The sequence below is a fragment of the Prionailurus viverrinus genome, chromosome B2, assembly GCF_022837055.1.
Source record: "Prionailurus viverrinus isolate Anna chromosome B2, UM_Priviv_1.0, whole genome shotgun sequence".
Taxonomy (NCBI): domain Eukaryota; kingdom Metazoa; phylum Chordata; class Mammalia; order Carnivora; family Felidae; genus Prionailurus; species Prionailurus viverrinus.
Genome location: NC_062565.1, coordinates 121,536,562 through 121,561,563, shown reverse-complemented (window position 1 = coordinate 121,561,563; position 25,002 = coordinate 121,536,562). Strand labels below are relative to the sequence as shown.

The window sequence follows — 25,002 nt, the reverse complement described above, 5'->3', positions numbered from 1 at the left end:
GAGTTAAGAATTAGAAATAATTTATTAGGAACAATAGCTGACGGAATGAAGAAAGGCGCTCATTTGTATAGCCAAGCGGGAAAAAAGCGGATGAAGGCCAGACAAATCAAAAAGGAAATTTAAAGGAAGACTATAATTTGAACAGCCTTCTTAGTTGCTCAGATACGTCTTTGTGCAAATTAGAAAAAGCTGCCCCTTCCTCATGTTTTTTTTTTTAAAGCGTATTTATTTATTTTGAGAGAGCACGAGCACGTGAGCATGGGAACGGCAGAGAGAGAGAGAGAGAGAGAGAGGGAGAGGGAGAGAGAGAATCCCAAGCAGGCTCCATGCTCTTAAGGCAGGGCCTGACGCGGGGCTCGATCATGACCTGATGGTGACCTGAGCCGATATCAAGAGTAAGACGCCCAACCAACTGAGTTGCCCAGACGCACCCCACCCCCCACCATGACATTTTCAAGTATCAATTTCTGGAAAATTTGTTTTACGATTAAACAAAGCCAACCTGTGCTGTGAATGGGAATGGTCCGCCTATTGTGCAATGTCTAAATTGCACAATAATATATAGTAGCCCTAAATCTGAAGAACGGTTCTTTAGATGTATACTTATATATTATATATTATATATTATATATTATATATTATATATTATATATTATATATTATATATATATTGTATATGTATATACATGTATATATATTGTATATATATATACATGTATATATATTATACAATGTTATCACAGCATTAAGAGAACATTTCTTCTGAAAATACCTTTTACACGTGATTAGGACCGGCCTACATTTCTTAACGTGGCCTAAGATTACCATTCCAACATTGTCAGTTACTTTCAATTTTTACAAGTTCCTTTCTAATCTCCACCGCTATGCACATACGTGTTTAAAAATTATTAGAATGGTAATCGGCATGCAATTTTCTACTCTGATTTTCTCGTTTACAATAACAAAATAACAGTTTTTATTGCTATACTGTCCTTAATGATTTTATTGCTAAACTGTCTTAATGGTTTATCATTTTCTACCCAGAAAATATATTATAATAAATTCAACCGTGCTTCTTTTATAATGTGAGGAACTTGAATCCATAGGTAATGATTGGTAAGATTCTACATATAAGAAACAAAGTTATACTGAAAACTTTTAGAGAAAGAAGTTATTTAGGTAGTATAAACAGGTAATATAATAACTATCTTTCCAAAAAATCGTACCAAGCTGAGTAGTTGATTGGACCAGGGCTAAGGAAGAGCTGACTTTGTATCTGGGTAATTTTTTTCTAAAGATCATATTTCTCCATTTGTGCTTACACTGTAGTGACCCATTTTAGGATTAAAAAACTCCAGAGGCACATCGCACATAAACATAGTGCCGTAGGATACACTGGGGAGAAGCAACGGGGTGTAGTGGAAAACATGTGGGTTTTGGAATCAAATGGACTTGGACCGCTGTGCTTTGAAATTTTATGTCCCACAAAAAGACCTGTAAAAGAATGTTCATAACAGCTTTATTTATAACAGCTCAAACTGGAAACAGTCCAGGTACACATCAGTAGGAAAATGGATAAATAAGCCGTGTCATCGTCACCCATGGAATCCTATTCAGCAATAACAGAATGAACATAATACACATAACATGAACAGAATGAACAGAATGCACATAAAAAACATGGGTGAATCTCAAAATTCCGCTCAGTGAAACAAGCCTTCTACGAGAGTACATACTTTATGATTCCATGGTATGAAGAGCCAGAACCAGCAAAGGTAACCCATGTGAGAAAAACCCACAGCACTGGTTGTTTCCAGAGGCTGAAATGGGAATTTACTCAGAAGAGATAACAAAGAACTTTCTGGGATGATGGGCATGTTCTGTAACTTAACAGAGCTTTGGACTGTGCACATGAAATCATGTCATGGTACCCTTAGGATTTGTGCACTTTGTTGTATGTAAAATGTCTCAAAGGGGAAAACAAAAAGAACTAAAACAAATAAATATTGAACTCTAGGGAATGATACCCATCCCAAAGTATTTCAACTTACTTTGAAGTTCATAAATACTGGGGCGCCTGGGTGGCTCAGTCGGTTAAGCATCCGACTTGGGCTCAGGTCATGATCTTGAGATTCGCAAGTTTGAGCCCTACATCAGGCTCTCTGCCGTCAGCTCTGAACCTGCTTTGGATCCTCTGTTTCCCTCTCTCTGCCCCTCTCCTGCTTGTGCGAGCATACACAGGCTCGCTCTGTCTCAAAAACAAACATTTAAAAAAAAGAAATTCATGAAAACCAGGATGGATCGATGGATGGATAGGGGGATGGATATATGAGTCCAAGAGCAAGCATGTTGTAAAATGTTGACTAGAGAATCTAGGTTTTCCTGTGTTATTGCAGATTTTCATGATAAAACATTGCAAAGGACTTTTTGATCTTGGGCATGCTCATAAACTTCTCAGGTTCGATTTCTGCAAATGGGGGTCATAGTATTTACTTCACACAGTTGTGATGTTAAAAAAAAAAAACTCGCCAGAAAAATAGGCCTGGAATATGGGAGACATTCACGTGCCTGGCAATGCTTCCGGCCTTGTCTCTGGTTCCCTCGTACCTATCTTGCCAATTTATCAGCCATGATATATCTTTTAGGATTCCACAGCATGATCTACAAGCAGGGCGTCTAAAACGGTGTGTGGCATAATTATTGGGGTTATAAGGAACAAACTGTGTGCTGTCTGCTAAGATCTATTTCTTGGGGGTGGGGAACAGCTTTTAAGGATAGCAGTGGCTCCAACTCCATGGAAGAGGGACAGAAAGCCGATGGTGATACTTGCTCCAAAGATATTAACGGAAATGAGAGAGGAAGGCCAGAGTGTTACAGGCAATCATCAAATGGGTTTTGATACATAAAAAGTAAACAGGTCTTCAGCTCACTAAAAGCTTCGTTTGTGAGCACTCGCTTATTTCAGATATACTGATCAAGGATTTATACAGCATGGCTGGTATTGTGCCAGGACCTGGGGGGACAGAGATGGACGAGGGCACACCCAGACGTAGGTACGTGTTCTCTCGGAGTTTGCATTCGAACAGTGCTAGCATTGGTTGCATTTACAGGGATCAGCCTGCTAGCCAGCAAATATTTACTGAATATTCACTTGGAATACCATAATGAACGGAACATGCTCCACACTCTCGTAGAGCTTGCTATCTAGCAGAAAAGGCAAAGTTGATCAATCTACACCGAGAAATACATTATAAATTATAAATGTGCAAACTATGATGAAGAAATACAGGTTACTTCAGGAAACTTAGGCAGAAGAATATTCCCCTGTAGCCCAGGTGAAAGGAATCTCCTCCCTTTTCTCGGAGTTAAGAGAGTGAGGCGAGCACAGGACAGACCGGGATAGCCACGGCTCACATCAGGGCAACAACGGAATGAGGAACAGAATTAGTTCTACCAGGAGGCGAGGTAGTCAGTCACATTGTTTGCTCATTCCTTTTGGTTTCTTGTTGGATTATGCCTTAGGAATTCCAGTAGAGTTCGACCATAGAAAGTAAAGCGAGAATTGCTTTTAACCAGACTTAAAGAATTCTAGAATTAAGTTTGTCTTCTCTCTGATCAAAGACTACAGCAAACACCCTGACACTTTCATGATGCCCACAAGCCGCTGGAGGAGACGCGGGGCCCGGGATCATTAAACAAGGCGATTACGCGATTGACCAAGTGCGAGAATATGTCCTCCCCTCCACCACTCCCCGCCAATTGAGGTCACTGGTTCTGAGCAGAAAAGGGAGAAGCAAGGGCACGCGGGTGGCGGCTCAGTTGGTTAAGTATCTGACTTTGGCTCAGGTCATGATCTCACAGCTGGTGAGTTTGAGCCCCGCCTCGGGCTCTGTGCTGACAGCTTGGAGCCTGGAGCTTGCTTCGGACTCTGTGTCTCCCTCTCTCTCTGCTCCTCTCCCATTCATGCTGCGTCTCTCTCTCTTTCTCAAAAATAAATAAACATTAAAAATTTTTTTAAAGGTAGAAGCAAAGAGAATACGGAGAGCTTATGAGAGATGCATGTGTGTTGCAGATAAAAAGTACAGCTCTTACCATCATAACACCTTCTGGGAACAAAGTAAAACTAAAGCATCATCGCACTACGCATTCTTCGGTGGGGACAAGCTGATCCGGGGGTTTATTCACCTCTGAACCAGGAGGCGGCTGGGCGATATCTGGAGAGCTTCAGCAGGGTCCGCATACATATGACAGGTGCACGGTAAATACTAGTCGAGTTCCTACAGGTTTGTTTCCATTCGCTATGTGATTCCTGGACAGATAAGACAAATATAAAGCAATCTGGTGACGAGCGAAGGAAAGATACACATGATAAGTTACTTCACAGTTGTGTTATGATCCAGCCGAGGCGTCGGAAGTGAGTCCAGAGTGGTTCAGCTTCTGCCGACAGCACAGATGGGCCTCTCCGTCCAGGGAAGTGACTAGGTCAAAAGGGCATGTTTCACGGCCTCTTCCTAAAATCAAGAAAGGCTGATGAGGGAAGGAAGCCAAGAAAGTCAGAGAAGGAAAGGCTGGGAAATTCGGATGTAGGAGTACATTAGGCTGCCTGGCTTTGCAGTCTCAGCCCCGCCACTGAAGTAGCTGTGACACTTGAGGCAACTTTCTCAGCGTCCATTGCCTCTTCTGTAACACGGGTACCTGCCTCACAAGTTGTTGTTGTTGCTGTTGTCGTTTCTCAAAAGAATCGTCTCCAAAGAAAAGAATCATCTGAGTTAATACCCTCGGCACAATTGCTGGCACATAATAAGTGCTCCGTAAATTTTCGTTTTCACGCCTAATGATTTTCTAAAACGATCCCAATTTCCTGAGATTTTTCGCGAAACATGACTTGCTGAAACATACAGCCGAAGGTAAAACATCACAACTCTGTAAGACCTTTTTATCTAAATAATATTCACCAATCGGGGGAGGGGGGCAAAATCTTCTTCTCACTCCCTGATTTTGTTTCCGAGTCTATGGCCACCACACTCACACAATGGGTCATCGGTCTGACGTCTCTGAATTGGAAACACCCTCCTCCCACAAGCAGGCAATCACACAACCTGACGAAGATTGGGGTGGGGTGGAGGGGGGGCGGTTGGTTCCTCTCATAAAGACAACTATGCATAAATAAACTGGATTACTTTGCGATCATCCCAGGGTATAAAAAGTCGAAAGAATCTATGCAGTATGAGTTCATGCACGCTTGGTCTCGGGCCTGGATCCGTCTGACGGGCCTTGTGGAGGAAGAGTGCATACCACACTCACCTAGAGCAAAATCAGGCAGAAACAGCAAAGCTGTCTTATGCTTTGTTTAAATGGTGAGTATCACGACTCTTGGAGTAACAGCCTTGCTGAAAAACTGCCACACTTTTCCTTCTGGTATGTCTTTGCATAAATTGTCCCCCTCTCTGCAAGATTAAGTGATACCATCTGTGAACATTCTGGGCCGTCCCTCTCAGCTTCCCTTTAAATCTGCAGGTTTCTCTTCTCTGCCTCTTTTCAAAGGTGCGGGGCATACAAGAGCTCCCCCCCACCCCCCACCCCAGCTTGCGGCCAAACCCTGAGCGCCCCGGCCTTTTAACCCCTTGCTTCCAACTCCGCATCTGAAGGCAAAAACAATCCTCGGAGACACGGCCCTCCCACTGCCTCTGATAGGCTGCTTGCAAATAGCAACAGCCTGTGTCACCGAAAAGGGCAAAGCCTTCGGAAATAGAAACAAAGTTGGTTACAAATCACATTGGCTTTGCCCGAAGTTTTTTTTTTTTTCCCCACCCTTCTTTAAGCATGCTACCATGGGGACAGTGACCGCCGCTGTCACGGGGGGCAGCCGGGGTGGTTCGGGGCCGCGGGAGCGGCTGTAACTTCTCCGCGACCATGGTACCTGTTGAAAACAGAGAGGGCCCCGCTCTGCTGAACCCGAAGGGGAGAGCGGCCGAGACGAACGGCAGCGGCGCGGCCAGCGGCAGCCGGCATCCTCCCGGGGCCAGAGGTAAAGTGAGGCACCGACCGGCTGGAGGAGCAAGCTGTGCTCGGGTCTCGCTCGCGCGCGCGCGCGCGTGTGTGTGTGTGTGTGTGTGTGTGTGTGTGTGTACACGTGAGCGTGCACGGTGCGTGGAGAGAAGGGAACGGGATCCGGTGGGAGGAGGAGAGGCAAGGAGCTGTAACGTGGAGATTGAAGTCCCACTGCTGGCACGATGGGTCCGTGGACTGTGTTGACATAATGTGTAACTCTTTTTCATTTGGGGAAGAGTGACTGGCAAGGGAGTCGCATGTGTAAACACACACACACACACACACACACACACACACTTTTTCATTGATTGCCACAAATGGGCAATCTGTAACGAGGGAACATGGAGAACCACCATGTTTTAAGTCAGTATTTTAAGTAGGCTCCGGAAAATTGTTAGTTACGTAATCAATGAACACCAACTTTCTTTTTTAACTTCCCAGCGTCTAGTTGGTAATGCATTTGAGCATTTGAGCCTTAGGGAAGCCTCAAACCTGTGCTCCGTTTGCTCCTGCCTAACTGTCAAACTGGCCTTTGAAACTGAGGGTCCTTGAATCCTTTTTCCTTCTGGAGGCGAAACTGGAAAAAGTTTTAATTCATTCCAGTTATCTTTGCTACAGCAAATGCTTTCCTTCACTTCCACATTTACAGTTCCCACAAACGCACTGCAAGCTCTTGGCTAGCCTTTCCTACTCTGTTAGTTGGTTCCCAAAGGAATGGAAACTAATCGTAATAGGAAATTAAATCGAACACAGATAATTGTCTCTCTGAAGCTTTCCTCAGCTCTGTGCCCCTTCACCATGCCTACCATAGATTCCCAGGCCACTTATTGGAACGGCCAATGTGAAAATGGCCAGTTTTCACGAACAATCCAGAACACTAACTGATTCAAAAGGCATGTGCCTCTCACCTTGCAGTGGATCTATCAAATCACGTTTGCCTCATGGGTCTGTCTGATCTTGGACTTGAATCCACGACCCCTCTGACGGAGGCATGGATTGGCTCTTCCACAATGAGAGGCTGTCATTCTTCCCTGCCCTGTTCCCCCTTCAGCTTCCTCCTACTTCCCCACTTCTGGTCAAGAATGAGTACCTGAGGTCATCCTTCAGGACGGCCTCTCCCTCGATTAAGCAGAACTACCCCTTTCTCCAAGGGTGCTTCCTGGCTCCTCCGTCTCCCAGCAGGCCAGGGAAGCTTGTATTTGAGGGTAAAGGAAAGAGTTGCAATGTTCTCTCCGAGTTCCTGAAAGACCGAACCGCCGAGCTTGCTCAGGTGGCCATGTCAACAAAAGCGTTCGCTAAACAGCCCGTGAGAACGTCACAAAGAGGATGAAAAGAAACTTTGTCCTGAAGGGGCCTCCACGGCAACAATTAAAAATATGGACTATTTCATTCTGATATGGCTTTGAAAGCACCATGTACTCTTAATAGGTTAAATTGCGCAAGGTCACGGTCATCCTGCAGGAAGGTCACAGGTGTTAGTGTTTGGAAAGGCACAAGATTCAACCGACAATGCAACTGTGTTCCAAAGAAATGATAAAATGAATAAACACGGTAAATTATTTTTTAACTTAATTGTAAATGAACCTTTATTACGTAGAAAAGAAAGGAAGCCTAAACGTCTCCCCCAAATCCTAAATGAATAAAGCTTTGATTTGTGCTAGAGTTTATATTTAGATGGATACAAACATTTTAGGATTATTAGTACAAATTTTCGTTAAGTTGTCTCAGACGCGTCGTGGTATCCAAGGCAATTATGTGTATGGACTTGTACCTACGGAAGGCATACTGCAGGCTCGCTGTACGATTTGGGATTATACTGTAGTCTGTTTTATGAAAATGTTGAGGTTTTAATGAAATGATGTGTGTCGAATCGTTCTGGTGACCTCTTTGTACATTCCCATAGTTTCATCCAGGAAATCCAGAGTATTTACGTATGCTCAATAATTACCATCCTAGGGGCGCCTGGGTGGCGCAGTCGGTTAAGCGTCCGACTTCAGCCAGGTCACGATCTCGCGGTCCGTGAGTTCGAGCCCCGCGTCAGGCTCTGGGCTGATGGCTCAGAGCCTGGAGCCTGTTTCCGATTCTGTGTCTCCCTCTCTCTCTGCCCCTCCCCCGTTCATGCTCTGTCTCTCTCTGTCCCAAAAATAAAAATAAACGTTGAAAAAAAAATTAAAAAAAAAAAATAATTACCATCCTAGTCCTGCATTTGAAGATACAAGTTTTTCTGTATTCCTAGATGGGGAAATTAAAGCACAAAGACGAATGAGTCATACAACCCAGGACAAAGTAATTAGATCATGTGAGATACTGAGAAACAAATCCACACAAAAATTTCCAGACTCCATGTTAGCGCCTCCTAACGCTCTTACGCCCAATAAAAGTGTTGGCAGATCTCACCCGGCCACCTCCTCTGAAACTGGAAAGAAGTCTTTGTTCCAGTGACTACAAGCTAACGAACTTAAGTCCATTTTCAATCAGTTACGACATAAAGCGTGTATGTTTTTAGTAATTTTTTTTTAGTATTCACGGGCATGTTATAACTGACCTTATAGGCAGCGTTAAGCTCAATTCGTAATCCTGGAGCCTAGAGCCGACCGCTGTGTGGGTGCTATTAGAAAAGCACAGTGCTACAACATCTCACACAAGTGAGAGAAGATGTGCGGTTGGCCCAGGTTCTCGCAGGACTGGTGCAAAACTCACCCTGAGGTCTCTGGCCTGGGGGGCTGGATGCCTGTTCCTCTGTCTCAGCAGATGGGTCTTCCAGACTCTTCCAATTTCATGTTTTTTTTTTTTTTTTTAATGTTTATTTGTTTTTGAAGGGGAGAGAGAGACAGAGACAGAGCATGAGTGGGGAAGCAGAGAGAGAGGGAGACATAGAATCCGAAGCAGGCGCCAGGCTCCAATCTGTCAGCACAGAGCCCGATGCGGGACTCGAGCTCACAAGCTGTGAGATCATGACCTGAGCCGAAGTCTGACACTTAAGCGACTGAGCCAGCCAGGTGCCCCTCCAATTTCATGTTTCAGATCAGGCTAAGAGGAGTTTCCTTGAGGCCCTTTTTACCCCACCAGCACCTGCCCAAAGGATCAGAGACCAAGAACAATATTCACTGTATGAGTGCAAGTTCTCAAGCAATGGAGCCCCGGCTGCCCGATGCACTGGAACCCAGATCAGTATCACTGGCTGGACTCACTGGCCCAGTTGAAGGGGCTGGGCTTCGTCCCCCCCGAGACCCTTCTAAATCCAAAATGCCGCAGGCTGAGATTTAAGAAATGTACACTTGGGCTAATCAGATGAGTATCCAAAGGCAGTTGTTTTCAAACTTGTTTAAAGCTGTGAAACTCCTTTCGACAAAGGAAAAGCTGAAGTAGGTGGTCAGTATATAAGAGAGGTAATCATGGCACCTCTTTAGTGGAAGGGGGGGGGTGAAGAAAAGGAAGAGCCTGAGGCGGGCTGCTCCCTGATCCCTTCCTAGCTCCTGTAGTCCTGAGCTGGGTCCTGGGTGGGACCACATTAGCAAACCACAGGTCTGTCACTACTCTGGTTATGCAGGCGATGTTTTTGAGGGTGGGGCATTTTTACTATGCTCCTACTGAGTCTTGGGTTCCCAGGGTTAGCCTGAACCAGGCCCCCTTAAACTCAGTCAGGCCCAGCTCTCTCAGGCTTCCTTGGGCAGCCCGATGGACAGTCTACCTGTAAGAGAGTTGAGCAGACTTTAGAAGGAACCTTGTCCCCAGGGAAGAGCAAGTCAGGCCAATCAACTCGACCTCTTAACAGAGCCTTGGTTGTGAGAAGGGCAAGTCTAACAGCAAACCAGTCATTTTGGGAAGACCCAGGTCTTAGCCATTAGCATTTTCCCAGGCTTTCCCTACATTAAAAAGTGGCCAAACCTGTGACACAGATTATTGTGCTTTAAAAACACAGGCATTTAACAAATTGATGACTGATAACAATAAAAAAAACTATTCTATACAGCTTGATATTGCCAAGGAAATGGCAGGATTGATAGACATGTGAATCTCTGAGAGACTGTCGACTCTTTTGTCTGGAAATAAGAACAGATTTAAAGATGATTATCTCCCTTTTCACTTCGGTCAGCTTATCTCTATGACTGTACATTTAACCTCACTTGGAAATCACATCAAAAGCCTCAGTTTGAGGCTCCTTGTGACTGTGAGGGCCAGGCAAATGGCTTCTCTGAGATCTAGGGAGAGAGAAGGCTCTGAGCCAACATGGCGGAAGCTGTTTCACCACAGACTCCCGGTAGTGTTGGGCTCACACAGCCAGGGCTCTTGTTTCCCTTTGAAATGGCTGTGCCCTAGAGAGGGCAGAGAGGTTGCTGCTTCCACAGACTACCCCCTGGCTGCCACCACAGCTGCGGACATGCACTGGAGGGAGCCTGCAGGAGGCAGGGCCTGGCAGACATGGATGAAGCCTTCAAGCGGTGTGACTGACCCGGAGGACTGAAATCAGTCAGCAGACACATTGTGCCTGAGCTGGTTTTACAGCTAATGCCTCTTCTGATGGGTCAGTGCCCCATCCCCGTTGTGAAATATTTGTAATATCACCCATAGTCTGGTCAGATTGCTCGCAGGAGCTAAGGCCTCTGAGATCCCAGGAACATGCCTAGTGGTAGTCCTTAACTTCTACTGTTTGTGAATTTTCAAGGAGGTACTTTTTGCTGGGCTAAATCTTATGTTAGCGGGTAAAAAAAACAGACAGACAAACAAATGAAAACAAAACCAAAAACACCTCAAAATAAACCCACCCGGTAGCTGCCCGAGGAAAACTCCAATTTATATGTGTAAATCCAAGGGGAGTCAGCCAATTTGAAAATGCAATGTTTAATTGCCGTAGATAGGTGGGATTGTCTTCTCGTTCAATAATAGTTGTTGAATCTGGTTTTGTAGGTAGCGTTTTCTCAGTAGTAGGAACCAAGTAATAATTAGCCTCAGGGTTTAAAAAGTTCTGAGAGCTCCCAGTTGCCCCCCGCCCCCTGTTAGTGTGCAATTAGTTTCTGCTTCTCAGCAAAACACCTACTGACTCAGACTGTGAGCCAGAACTCGTTGTAGAAGATTCTTAAATTGAGCAGAGTTGGGTTCCCTAGTTCAATGGTTTCCTCGGGCACAGTCTTCCCCAAGAAGATGAGTTATTGAATAAAATAGAGAATAAAAGCCATGTAAAAAGATACCAAGGTACGGTGAGAAAGGGGCGGGGAAGGTTAGAATGGGCTTCATTTCAAGGGGCTGTTTGACCAAATACCAAATAAGGATAATTTCTCATCCCGTCTTCCCTCAGAAGGTACCTAATCTCCGTTCAAGGCAGAGGACTTGAAATCACCCCAGATAGTTCCCAGCTGAAACTTAGAGTCAGCTGTATAACCTTGTGCTCCCCTTGGAAGTAATTGTTTCTCCGGAACACTCATGACTCAGGTCTGCCTGGCACAGTTAGGCAGACTCTGGGGCTGTTGGCCACGTCCATATAATTTTCTCCAAAATTTGTTCTACATGCACCTGCTTCCATACTTTGTGGAAGTTGGTGCTGGGAGCAATGTGCAATGTTAATTTAGAAAACAGCCTGAAATGGCATCTCAGCCTCAGAGGTGCAAGACTTTTTTTTTTTTTAAGGTTTATTTATTTTTGAGACAGGTGGGGGAGGAGAAGAGAGAGGGAGACAAGATCTGAAGTGGTCTCCGTGCTGAAAGCAGACAGCAGACAGCCTGATGAGGGGCTCGAACTCACGAACTGGAGATCATGACCCGAGCTGAAGTTAGAGGCTTAACTGACTGAGCCACCCAGGTGCCCCAGCAAGACTTTTAAGAACAGAGAAATAAATTGTGATTAAGATCAGTTTGTGGTGAGAGAGCATTCCCAAGCTAATAAAATGTTTCAATTCCATTGGGAAACAAGATTGTTGAAACCCCAGGCAAACTCACGGGAAGAATTTTTCATGGTGTAAACCCAATTATGTAGGTACTACCAAAAACAAAGGAATTCAAGAATTTATGAAAAGGCATAATTGTTATGCTGGAAACAAGGTATCATTTTACTTCCTTTGCTATCAGTAAGAGAGACTGTTTCAAAGGTTTATTTCCGTGTCATGGAGATTTTACCCCACTGACCCAGACGACACAAATTTCTGTTGAATGATTATTGTGGGTCAAATGTTTCTATTACTATTATTCCTTCTTATCTTTACAATAACACAAGGAGGTACTACTATCCCCAGTTCACAGATAAGGAAACTGAGGCCAGGAGAACCAAATGCTTACTACCATGCCCAACACATTCTTCTGCCTCATTAATTCTCATAACAACTTTATGAAGTAGGTAATATTATTATCTCTATCTTAGGAATGAGGACACAGAGGAACAGAAAGGTTAAGGGACATGTCACAATCTAGCTGGTAACTAATCAGGCACTCTGATTCCTGACTGTACCTTCACCTTAAGCCCGGGTACCTCCTGGAGAGAACCAAAGGGACTCACTCCAGGTAGCATGGATAATATCAGAGTGTCAGTATCCTATGATCCAATCCACGGTTTTACCCACTTGACCCGTAATACCATCCAGCACCAATGTCTCTACTCCCTGCTCTGTTCTGTTATCTGATCTTTGATTTGGGGTACCTGTTAAACTCGTTTCAGAACTTTATTGCATTCGATTTTAGCTAGCTCCCTGATTTTCCATGCAACACGTCTTTTGCTATAAGGTTATAAGCTCCTAGATAAAATACACATTCTTGTACATTTGTCAGAGCTCTGAGAGGATCGCAAGCACTGTGGGCTTGGAAAATACTGTTCCTAAGAGGTAGGAGCTATGCCTTTTCCATCAGGGATCACGTGCACGTGGGACAAGCACCACCATCTTGAGCTACCAAATCCAGATGCAACCTGGGAAATCTCTCAACACAGTGCTCATAAAGACCATCCTGCTGACTGCACTGTTCATCCAGATGAGCATGTTACCATCTGTGCCCAACATGGTGCTGGCGCATAGTACAAGCTGAGCTGTTAAATGAGCAAATGAATTAAGCCTTTGTTCCGCTAAACTAAAGAACATGGGAATTCAGCAGTACATATTGAGCACTTACTCCATGCTGGATACTTCAGAGTGCAAAGCAATATGTAGAACATTATCCGTGTCTGTAGATTTTACCAGATTTTACCAGAATCGAAATAATTATAAGATGATCGTTTAGCAAACGTGCTACAGCCGGGTCCAGGGTGAATAAGAGACATGCATGCAATGCCGATACATATTACCAACTGGTGGAGAGAGACACGAGTTCAGGAAACCCAGGATGGAGGAGGTGGCTGGGGATATAATGCCGTACTAATGCCCATGGGGCAGCTCAGCCAGGTTTTGATGGATTCTGGAAGACAGTAGAGTGAAGTTGAGTCAAGAAGGTATAACTGAGGTCATTGCATTTACGGAGAGCATTATAAGCAGAGAAAACAGCTTGCGTACAAATTTTGAGAAGACAAAATGGCACATTCAGGGACCTCCAGCTATTTCTGTGTGACAAGAGCACAGAGTTCAAAGAAGGGTGGAGGGCAGAGGACGACAAAGAAATCTGAAGATGTAAGCAGGGACCATATCACAAAACCTTTGTGTGCTAAGTACCATGAAAGGAAGCATTCTTAGGAAGAGACCATATCAGTTTAGAGAAACCAAGCAAGTTTCTGAAAATGATGGTAGTGGGGACAGAATTAGAGAGTTCTAGAAAACCTTATCTGCATGTCAAAGTCCTCCAGCTTCATGGGGCCACCATTATTTTAATATTTAAATAAACACAGTTCCATCCCCCATGAGGCTAAGTCCACATGTTTTCTTACTCGCCGCCCTCGCTGTGCACACACAGGATACCTGAGGAGCCTTGCTGTTCTTCTGATCAACTTCCTGTCTCCACTGGGTTCTTAACCTTCACTTCCTACAATTAGTCTTTTTCTCTTATCTTTGCTTTGATCCATGTGCAGATCATGGCCCTTTTTCCTTCACATTCTCAAATCCCATTCATATAAGCTCTTTGTGGATCATTACTACGATTTGCAGACAGCTATCATCCAAATAAATGTTTGGTGAGCCCATTTTTAAAATTATCCTGTCAAATCTACCATAGGGAATTTCTTGTAAACCAACTTTCCTAAAATCTGTAGGCCTGTGGCCCTTTTGTTCCCTTATCCCTGTCCTCTCCCCCACAACTTGATAACCTGTCTGGACCTTTTCTTCCATTTCTCCATTTTTCTTCAATTTCTTCCATTTCTGGGCATTCTTGGCCAGTCTTTCTTGAATTCTCTCTGTCATACACACACACACATCCACACACAGGTCAAAATTCTTCCCTTATGTTATATAAAACATCTCGGCCTTTTTTTTTGTTCCTCTCTCTCTCTTTCCCATAGTCCACTTGTATATTATCAACTTGCCCCATGCACTTCTCCCTTAACATCCAGATGACCATGCAGGTATTTATTTTTAGTAAATAAAGTGCATTTCCTAAGAGCTTTACATCCACAGCCTTTACAATATTATTTGTTCTCTTCCCATTGTATTTTCCCAATTTAAAATGTTTAAATGCACTACGGATGATTCCCAGTCATTTTCAAGTATGTAGACCCCTTTAACAACTCCTTAAACAACTTTAGATCCTCACACAATAGTTTCTGCCATCTTGTATTTATTGATTAGAAAATATAGACTGACAGGGGGCGCCTGGGTGGCTCAGTCGGTTAAGCTTCTAACTTCAGCTCAGGTCCTGATCTCACGGTCTGTGAGTTCAAGCCCCCTGTTGGGCTCTGTGCTGACAGCTCAGAGCCTGGAGCCTGCTTCTGATTCTGTGTCTGCCCCTCCCCTTCTCATGCTCTGTCTCTCTCTGTCTCAAAAATAAATGAAAACATTTAAAAATTAAAAAAAAAAAGAAAATATAGACTGAAGGGACGCTACTGTGCCATCACCGGAACTTGAACTTTTTTATAATTTTTCCATCACATCTGCATACGTTTGAAATCTTCGAGTGCAGATACACGTGTTACTATGTTTTCCAACGTTCACTAATTAAAGATTTTGTGAATTCTCACATGTCCATAGCTCATTTGCACTCGCACACACTGAGAATCCCCGTGGTGGAGTCCTCAGACGTCTCCAGGTGACGTGGCTGCTGGTTTGTTCTCCAGATCACACCCCCTTAACTGTCTGTTGAAAATATCCATAAAAACATGGAAAGAGATGTAAAGTCACAAAAGCATAAAAGCCAGAGATACTCATCAATGGCTTAGCATTTAACCCAAAGTTAGGTACAAACATGGGCCTGATGTATAAAAGGCAGTAACATTTTAGCTTTGCACAAACTCCCACTGCACATCCCTAATGGAGAGGATTTTCGGGAGCCAGATATAGGGAAGACATCGCCACAGACCCCTGGGGCCACTCTGGCAGAGGGTCGAAGCTTTGCCGCACGGTCCGATCTTCCCAGGCATCCTGTTGCCGTTACTTCTCTTTCTCTCTCAGGGGCTACAGTTTCCAAGATTTCAGCAACTCTGGGCAGATAGGAAAGACAGCGGCTCACCGAGTTCTGGAACGAGATCAGTGTTAAGAAAGGACAAAGCCTGGATGAGCCACTGGAATGGTGCCTTCCAGAAGTTGTAGCTTTGCCCGTACTGGTTTTCCAGACTGCTTTAAATCATGCAGGAATGGTATCTCTTCTTCCTAGTCAGGGGACCAAAACACGGAAGCAATACAAGTCCTTCCTCCGTCCAATGGCGTCCCACCAGAAAAATTACTTCCAGGCATCAGAAATTTGGCCAGTCGCTCTGCACACCAAGTGCTCCCCCCGGTCTCGCTAAGAGGCGTTCTCGATGGCAGCCGGGTGGCTAGAATAAGGTATGTAAGACACTGAAGACCCAACAGCTGTTCCAACTCCCTTCTCATGTTCTGCCTTTCCTATCTGGGGAGCTAAAATATTCAGAGACTCGCATCTCAGGCTCCCTTGCAGCCAAGTCTGACCAGGGAGCCCTCTGCTTCTGGCCAATGAGACACGATGGGAAGTCTTCAGCTAGGTCTGAAAATTAAACTGACAAAGACAGATTAAGAGGGAAAAAGTATCCACGTGAATTTAATGCGAGTTCTACGTGACACGGGAGCCCTCGGGAACTAAAGAGTAAGAAATGGTTAAACCTGAGTGTTGTTATGCTCTGTTTGATGAAGCGTGGACAGCCACGGAGCAAATGACAGGTCAAGGTGTGTGGGGTAAGTGCTGTGAACTGGGGAGACTGGGCAAGGCCTGTTTGTTCAGATCCTTCGTGGTCTCTCTCTGTCTTCAGAGATAAGATTGTTCCCTTCCTGTGGGTGTGGGGAGGGCACCTCCCATGTAAGGGTGTCACCTGCTTCAGGGGGAAAGGGCAGGGAGAAGGCCAGAGGGACCCTCCTGCTTCTGCCATTTTCTCAAACTCCTTCAGCTTAAAGCATTCAATAAGCCAAGGCACCACATTTCGGGGCTAGCGTATTCTGAAGCCCATCCTCTTCCAGGGTGCTTCTGGAAAGTTCCCTCCATGAAAAAAAGGAAGAGGCCTTACCGCAAGCCTTCTTCCACCGTCATTTGCCTTTGAATTTGGTTGCGAGAGAATCTTAAGCCTGGGGCTGTGGTGGCCTCTTTGCACCTATGGTGACAAACCAGGGGCAAAAGCCAACCCTCTGAGGAGGCAGGAACAGAAGAATGGATAGAGTATGAATCCTTGGAGACACCAAACTCAACTCGGTCTTCTCACCAATTAAACAGCGAATGCCACAATGTTTTAAAGCCTTGTTTTTTAGGTTTTCGTTTCCTACGGTCAAAAATATCATAACTGATCTGGGGGCTGGATACAGAGAAAGCAACAAATCTGGCCACTGGCAAGTATGTTCTAAATACAAAGGCGAAGGATGCATTTTAAGATTTCTTTTTATAGGAAACATACATACATTTTTGGAAAGCATCTGTTTTCTGTTCTCTATACATTTTGTAAGAGTAGACTCTGAAAAAAGAGATTAGGACAACGCCCGACGACGAGAACAAATCCAGGTGAAGACAGAGCTGAGGACACAGGTGCAGACAGGCCTGTGTGAACCTGTCATGAGCGTGAGGACACTAACGCCGCCGGAGCAGAACTATATTCTGAGATCTGCGACGTAGGAGAGGTTATTCTAGGTGCACATAAGCAGGACAAGAAAACAGAGAGTGGGGACGCCTGGGTGGCTCAGTCTGTTAAGCATCCGACTTCGGCTCAGGTCATGATCTCATGGTTTGTAAGTTCGATCCCCACGAAGGGGTCTCTGCTCTCAGTGCTTTGGTCTCCCTCTCTGCCCCTCGCCGTTCCGTGCTCTCTTTCTGTCAAAAACAAATAAACATTAAAAAAAAAAAAAAGATACAGGCGGGAAATGAGATGAATATGTATAAATAACACATAAATAATTATTACTAAACAAATAGGGGGAAACCCAAAATACTAGAAGAAATCTTTCCTGAGTAGAAGAACTCAAGTAGAAGCAGAAAAGCGTGGAAGAAACAAGTAGCCAGACTTATCCCGGCGGAAGTCTCACAGTGAAGGAGGGAAGGAAGGACGGAAAGGCAAAAAAGCGAAAAGGAAAGAAAGAAAAGAATGGAAGTCCTGTGAATAATCAGGCAGAAAAAGAGAGTTAATAGGGCAAGATGAAGGGAAGGGCTAATAAGCCAGTGTAAGCAGCGTCCCCTCTGGGTACCTCCCTAGCCCAGGGAATTTGGAGAAGCCTGGTTTCCGAAAAGTGTGCCTGTATACGTACTACTAAATCAAACCTGAGATTTGAAAAATGAAAAAGAAAGCAAGGTTCCTATCGTTTTTTGTTTTTGAAAGGCCAAACAATAGCAGGTAGAGAGGGAGGCCAAATTTTCTGTTGGGCTGAGTTTCATTGTACGCTAAGGGGGATTGGGAGGGGAGGGGGACTAGATGCAGGCTAGTGCCCAGTATTTACCACCACCAGGGGCCCCACACGTGGTCTAGGGCCCAGGGGCAGCATCCGGGACCTTTGGCAGCCGGTGGAAACAGCACACCTCAACTCTCCAGGGGCCATACCCTCTGGGCCTGGGGGAGCTCTCTGGGCCAGCGCCCTTCCCCCACGTGACAACCAGGAGTCTGTACTGAGCTCTCCTGGCAGGCCCTGTGTGGGTCCCTTGATGAGTTTTGTCCCTTGATGGCGACAGTCCTACTCTCAAGGCGCTCCCAATCTAAGGCAGGAGATGGGCGCAACTAAATACGATCCAGGGTGCTGTAAGGTCATAGACAGAAAGGCAAGAGAGAGGAGAGAGATTAACGCTAACCAGAGGGCATCTGGGAAGGTTTTGTAGAGAAGGCGATATTCAAACTGTATCTTCAGAGATGACTCAGGTTTCCCCTAGACTCTGAAGTTAGGGGAGAGACATACCCTGAGGGGGAACAGCTGGAAGAGAAGCACAAGTCTGGGAAAGTGCATGGCATTTTCCAGAAACAGCAAGTAGTCCGGATGGGCTGGGAGGAACCCGTGTCTGGAGACTGTTGTGGGGGCTGAAAACCCGAGTCCCTGACGGGTGCTGCTAAACAGTGAGTCTGAACAGCCAGAGAACACGGGGCTCACGTTTCATATAGAATAAATATATGAGTGATAACGAAATGGTTTACGGTGTCTCCGGTGGTGCTATATTAACAGGCTAAAAATAGTGCTGAAAGCTTTATAGAAATGCTAATGCTATGCTGTTCAAATGCTAAGCATTTATGTAAATATAAAGTTGTAAATGCTAACCATTCCATAATACTGTGCCTTAATCTTAGTCTGCCAACAGAACTTTGGGGAGGAGAGGACCAAGGATCAGTGTTCTGGAGGGCTCTTATCATTCATTCATTTATTCCATCACTCAGCAAACATTTACTGAGTATTTACCTTGCGCAAAAGACCACAGATGAGAATACAGACATAAGGAAAGTAGAGTTCTTAGACGTTCGGTTTAACAGGTGGAGACAAATGGGTAAATAAGTGAGCACCTTGAAAGATGACAGGTGCACTAGAAACACATTCTTTGGGCGGCAGGAGCCCAGGGGGGTGAGGGGTGAAGCTCGCAAAATAAGGCCGAGCAGGGTGGCCTTCCTGGGGGAGGTGGCACTTGGGATGACTCTTGAAAGAGGAGGTGGGATGGAAGATATTCAGGGAGGAGGAGTGGAGAAAGGGGAGACCACATCTGCAAGGCCATTTGGGAGCCACTGCAAGTTTTTCCCCCCGAGCAAAACGTGAAGTAGGGGGGTCTTTGAAACCTCAGAGGCATTCGCACCGGGGCACGCCGTCCAATTCCCTGGCTGCCTACCAGAGGAACCTGTGTGTGCACGTTTTGCCGTCTGTTGTAGGATTTAGTGAGCCGACAAGTGTTCATGGTGCGCCCATTATGTACCCAGGCTGGAACAGACATATGGGGCAAGAGAGGAAAGCAGAGAGCAGGCAGAAACGCAAATATTATGGAAAATTGTGTCGTGTGCGAGCCAGTGACAGCGTGGTTTCATGTGAGTCACCACACGCGGCGGACAATGCAGCTATTGTGGCCTCGCCTCGCCTGGGGAGGCTCCTGCCCTTTGTGCCCTCCGTGTGGGTCTCCGTGCACATACGTGAGGCCCCGTGGCTGTGATGGCATCTTCCGCAAGTGCTTTTACTTCCTTACCTTGTAGCACAGGCGTCGTGGCTTCAACAGGGACGCTGCTGGACTTCTAGCGAAGCAGCAAGACAGAGAAGTAGGCGTGACCCAGCAGCACTGCGGGTCCCAGGTGTGAGTCCGCACATAGTCGCCATTTCTGTGATGTCCACGAAAGGCTGGGAGTTCCCTGTGACCCCTTTGGGGCCATTTCCTTGAATGTTAAGGAAAGGCCCCCCATTGAGCAAGGCCATGAGCAAATGGGATAGAAATGCTGAAGGTCACCATGAACGTGAAGTGCAGGGTATTTGACTTCAGGGCTGGGTGTTCTTTGAAAAGGCATTCATCAGAATTCCTCATCCTGCCCTCTCCTTCAGGACCGGCTGCTGCTTCTGGGTCCAGCGAGCTGCCCAAACTCTCTCATCTGTGTTTAGGCAGACCCCACCTGCCTGCGACGCACTCTTTCCTCCTGTTCATGGCCAGATTTCTTGAAAAAGTTATTTCTACCTTCTGGCATCCGTAGAATAATGTCTTGCTTTTATCATCATCATCAAAAAAAAAAAAAAAAGTCCACTTTTTATGTCTCTTCACTGTTTTTTATGGTAAATTAGCACCAGGAAAATGTCCTGTCGTGGAAGTCCTGAGGTGTCACAGGGCTACAATCTAGGGTGATTAGGGACTAACCTTCCACGGGCTCGTTGGAATTCAAAATCCCAAATGGGCAGCTGGAGACTGTAAGGGAACTTCAGCAGTAACAAGGAGCAGCACCAAGATGAGTGAAATTTGTTTTGGTCAGGATCCCTTAAAGCATATCTCAGGGAGGACAGGCCCCTCAAATGAAATACACACAGTTAAGCCCTTAGCTTAATTCTGTGACATATCACCCCTGTTGGTATGCCCCCTGTGTGGGAATAGGGTCACAATGTCCTCTGCACCCTTTAAGATTTTAAAGGCCAACTCCCAGGGGCGCCTGGGTGGCGCAGTCGGTTAAGCGTCCGACTTCGGCCAGGTCACGATCTCGCCGTCTGTGAGTTCGAGCCCCGCGTCGGGCTCTGGGCTGATGGCTCAGAGCCTGGAGCCTGTTTCCGATTCTGTGTCTCCCTCTCTCTGCCCCTCCCCCGTTCATGCTCTGTCTCTCTCTGTCCCAAAAATAAATAAACGTTGAAAAAAAAATAAAAAAAAAAAAATAAAGGCCAACTCCCTAGATATACAGACAGAAAGATAGAGATAGATAGATAGATAGATAATATTGTGATATATAAAAAAATTTTTAGGGGTGCCTGGGTGGCGCAGTCGGTTAGGCGTCCGACTTCAGCCAGGTCACGATCTCGCAGTCTGTGAGTTCGAGCCCCGCGTCGGGCTCTGGGCTGATGGCTCGGAGCCTGGAGCCCATTTCCGATTCTGTGTCTCCCTCTCTCTCTGCCCCTCCCCCTTTCATGCTCTGTCTCTCTCTGTCCCAAAAATAAATAAACATAGAAAAAAAAAATTAAAAAAAAAAAAATTTTAAACTCAGGGCGCCTGGGTGGCCCAGTTGGTTGAGTGTCCAACTTCAGCTCAGGTCATGATCTCGTGGTTCACTAGTTCCAGCCCCATGTTGGGCTCTGTGCTGACAGCTCAGAGCCTGGGGCCTCCTTCGGATTCTGTGTCTCCCTCTCGCTCTACCCCTCCACTGCTCATGCTCTCTCTCTCAAATTAATTAATTAATTAATTAATTAATTAATTTAAAAAAACTTTTACACTTGTAATTTTGTAAAAAGAATTTTTAGTAATTCATATGGAAATAATTTTATTGTAACTCTGAAGAATTATACTCAGCGCTAGCTGCTGGGTATCTAGAGGGACCTTGACAAACTGGGATGGTTTCCAGACCCTTTGCACACATCCCAATTTGTCCGTGTCCCGTGAACGCTGACTAAAAGAATCAGCATATGAAGCTAAGTCCAGAAAGTGGACAAAGAAGCTGGATCTCTCTTCCGTCAGGAGCATTTCCCCCACAGTATAAGGAGCAGGCTTTGTGACTTGCCCACCTCAGACTCTGTCTGAAGTAACATGATAGAGCAGCAAAGGAAGGGAATCTGGTATGTCAAGAAGTCTTTCTTTTGGTAGGAATACACTATCTCCCAGCTAACAAAGGGAGGAAACAAGAGGGGAAGGAGAGGGCGAAGTGCCAAGGGCAATCTTCTGCCACTCAAGCAGTTGCAGCATCTATTCTGCCATGTCCCTGACTCAGTATCCCCTCATTGCTGCCCTGTGTCACTCTAAATCCACTCCTGGGGTGCCTCCCTCAATCTGCCTTACAAGTGTTTCATTCTTCAATGTCGTTTATTTTTTTTAATATGAATAGCAGAGGCCAATTGCCAAAACATATAAAAGCTAATCAATATGTCAAAAGTAGATAAAATTGGGGGGCCTGGCTGGCTCAGTCAAGCATCTGACTCTTGATTTCGGCTTAGGTTGTGATCTCACAGTTGGTGGGTTCAAGCCCTACACTGGGCTTCATGCTGACAGTGTGGAACTTGCTGGAGATTCTCTCTCTCTGTGTGTCCCTCCCCCACCTCAAAAATAAATAAAATAAGAAACTTAAAAAATAATAGATAAAATGAACAGTGGGAGGTAGAGATACGAAGTAATACAATATTCTTATCCAAATGTGAGAATTTGACCCGATTCTCCTTGTCATAGAGAAATATGTTGCTGAGGATTTCAAGATCACATGGGGGGGAAATATGTGGAAATTTAGCACATGAATGATCTTATAACAGAGTACCTTTTTTGTTGTTGTTGTTGATTTGTTTATTTATTTTGGGAGAAAGGGAAAAAGTGGGGCAGGAGCAGAGACAGAGGAGGAGGAGGAGGAGAGCCTGATGTGGGGCTGGAACTCATGAACCATGAGATCATGAACTAAGCTGAAATTGAGAGTCAGATGCTTACCCAACTGAGTCACCCAGGAGCCACTATAAGAGACTACTTTAAAGCCATTTTGCACGTAAAAACTAAAACACTGCATAATAAATAATAGATAATAGAGATATCACCAGAATTTTGGGTTTCTTGGGGGCAACTATATAACTACATCTGGTTGTCCTTATTTCCCTCTCTGTGTGTGTGTGTGTGTGTGTGTGTGTGTGTGTGTGTGTACTTCCCACTACCTACAGAAATATCTTCCATGTACTGGTGCTAAATATTTGTTTTTTACTTAGCTGGATAAATTGCTAATTTAATTTCACTTTAATAGTTTATGTTCACTATGCTCATGAATTACTTTTATTTTATTGTGGGTTCTTGCACTTTTATTTGCTCCTCCATCTAAATGTTCAATCCTTTTTAGATTTATTTTTTGAAGTCACCTATGTCCCAGGATCCTGGAGATGTAAAATACCTTGGGTATTTCTGGTGGGAAGAGACTCAGACCAACTTTATTTGACCTGCTTCACTTCCTAGAGCTGAACATCATTTTTAACTCCCCCACCACAATGACAGGCTCAAATAGCCCTTGCTCAGCCTGTGATAATTGTGTGCCCATGCACATTTCTAGTCTATTCTGTACACATCTCAGTTCTGTTCCTTCTCCAACTCCTTTGCTGTTGTCTGTCTTCTAGATGTCGGCATTCCCCAGGTCCCAGGACTACTCCTCCTTCTTCAGCTCTTCTCTTCACCTCCCTACCTGATTTCATTCATTCCCCTGCTTTTAAATCCCAAATAAATGCTGCTGAATCCCACGTACATATTTGTCCACAGGGTATTGAACATTATAAAATCACTCAACCAACAGGTCAAACCAGGAAACCATCTTGGGCTCTGACCCACCTCTTCTCCTTCTAACTCCCAATTCACAAGCAAGTGTAGTTGTTATTACTTCCAAATTCACTCTTTTTTTTTTATTTTAATTTTAGAGAGAGAGAGAGCACTTGTGAGCTGGGGAAGGGGACTAGAGGAAGAAAGAGAGAGAGAGAGAATCTTAAGCAGGCTCCACACTCAGTGCAGAGCCCGATGCAGGTCTCGAGCCCATGACCCTGGGATCATGACCTGAGCCAAAATTACGAATTGGATGCTCAACCAACTGAACCACCCAGGCACCCTACCTCCAAATTAACTCTTGAATCTGTCTACGTGTCTCCAGGTCTACTCTGAACATCCAAGCTACTATCATCTCTTGTCAACTCTAAGGCAACACACTTTTCTCTGTTACCAGTCTTGCTTCTGGAAGAACTAGTCTGCACCCAGCAGCAAGAAACTTGGTGTCAGTCCCCCCATGCTATTCAGTGTGCATTAGCCCCATTATACTTGGAAAACAATAGAAGGTGTCACTGTGGGACACCTGGGTGGCTCAGTTGGTTGAGCGTCCGACTTCAATTCAGGTCACAATCTTGCAGTTTGTGAGTTCGAGCCCCGCATCAGGCTTGCTGCTGTCAGCCTGTCAGCACAGAGTCCATTTCAGATCTTCTGTCCCCCTCTATCTGCCCCTCCCCTGCTTACGTTCTCCCCCGAAATAAGTATTTAAAAAATAAATAAAAGGTGTCACTGTGACTTGCAGGGCTCTGTTTGAAGTGTGCCCTCTGTGTCTACCCCGATTTACTGGATCCTATTTACTTCTCCAAGCTGGGGTTGCACCCCACATATGATGTACTAGCTGCCCAGCTGTTCCAGAATTTGCTTTCCTGTGTCATGCCTTTCAGTTGCAAACTACTGTTTCCTGTGCCTGCAGTGCTCTTCCCTGCTCTGCCCTCGGTTACTTTTTGTTTCGTTTTGTTCCTGTTTTGACAAACTACAGATATACACATATAATAAACACCCTCCTACCTACTTCTGAAAATTAATGCCTGTGAACATTTTGCTATTTTCCGTCAGTTGTTAACATTAAAAATAACAAAACAAGATGAAGTCCCTTTTGTCCTTCTTCCCCCAAGTCCTATTCCCCTTCCTCCGTACTCACAGCAAGTAATGGATGTTGTTGGTTCCCTCCCCTGCATCCATTTCCTTCTTCCTTCTTTCTGATACAACCTTAACTTTGTTAAGGCATACGCGCGCATGCGCGTGTGTGTGTGCGCGCGCACACAGGCGCACACACACACACACACACACACACACACTACCCTCATATTTCAGCAAGAGCCAACTGTGGCCAGATGTGACCAAGGAGAAATGAGGGCAGGTTTCCTGGAGGTTGTGGTTCATTTTTCCCCAGGTTACACAAGGGGAATGGAGGTTTCTACCCTTTCTACTCTGCCTTGGAGGTTTGCCTTTAGAGAAAAGCCTGCCATGGGGCCCGAGGAACTGGGCTGGCTGAATT

The 25,002-nt window shown here is 45.2% G+C and overlaps 1 protein-coding gene and 1 long non-coding RNA gene across 4 annotated transcripts in view; one reads left to right on the top strand and one right to left on the bottom strand.

The window, feature by feature from the left end:
* The first annotated feature begins 5,638 nt into the window (after positions 1 to 5,638).
* Positions 5,639 to 25,002, top strand: part of SLC2A12 (solute carrier family 2 member 12) — a 65,932-nt gene continuing 46,568 nt past the window's right edge. For all 3 annotated transcript variants that reach the window (XR_007152057.1, XM_047858015.1, XM_047858016.1), the window contains exon 1: positions 5,639 to 6,028. Coding sequence is in view for 2 of the 3 variants with exons in the window: in XM_047858015.1 (XP_047713971.1) it covers positions 5,914 to 6,028 (115 nt within the window). In the remaining variant the exon portion in view is untranslated. The remainder of the gene's footprint in view (positions 6,029 to 25,002) is intronic.
* On the bottom strand, positions 14,866 to 24,709 carry LOC125165307 (uncharacterized). The gene is made up of 3 exons (XR_007152058.1): positions 24,646 to 24,709; positions 19,743 to 20,543; positions 14,866 to 17,414 (listed from the first exon to the last, which is right to left on the bottom strand). It is a non-coding gene; the product is annotated as an uncharacterized LOC125165307 (long non-coding RNA).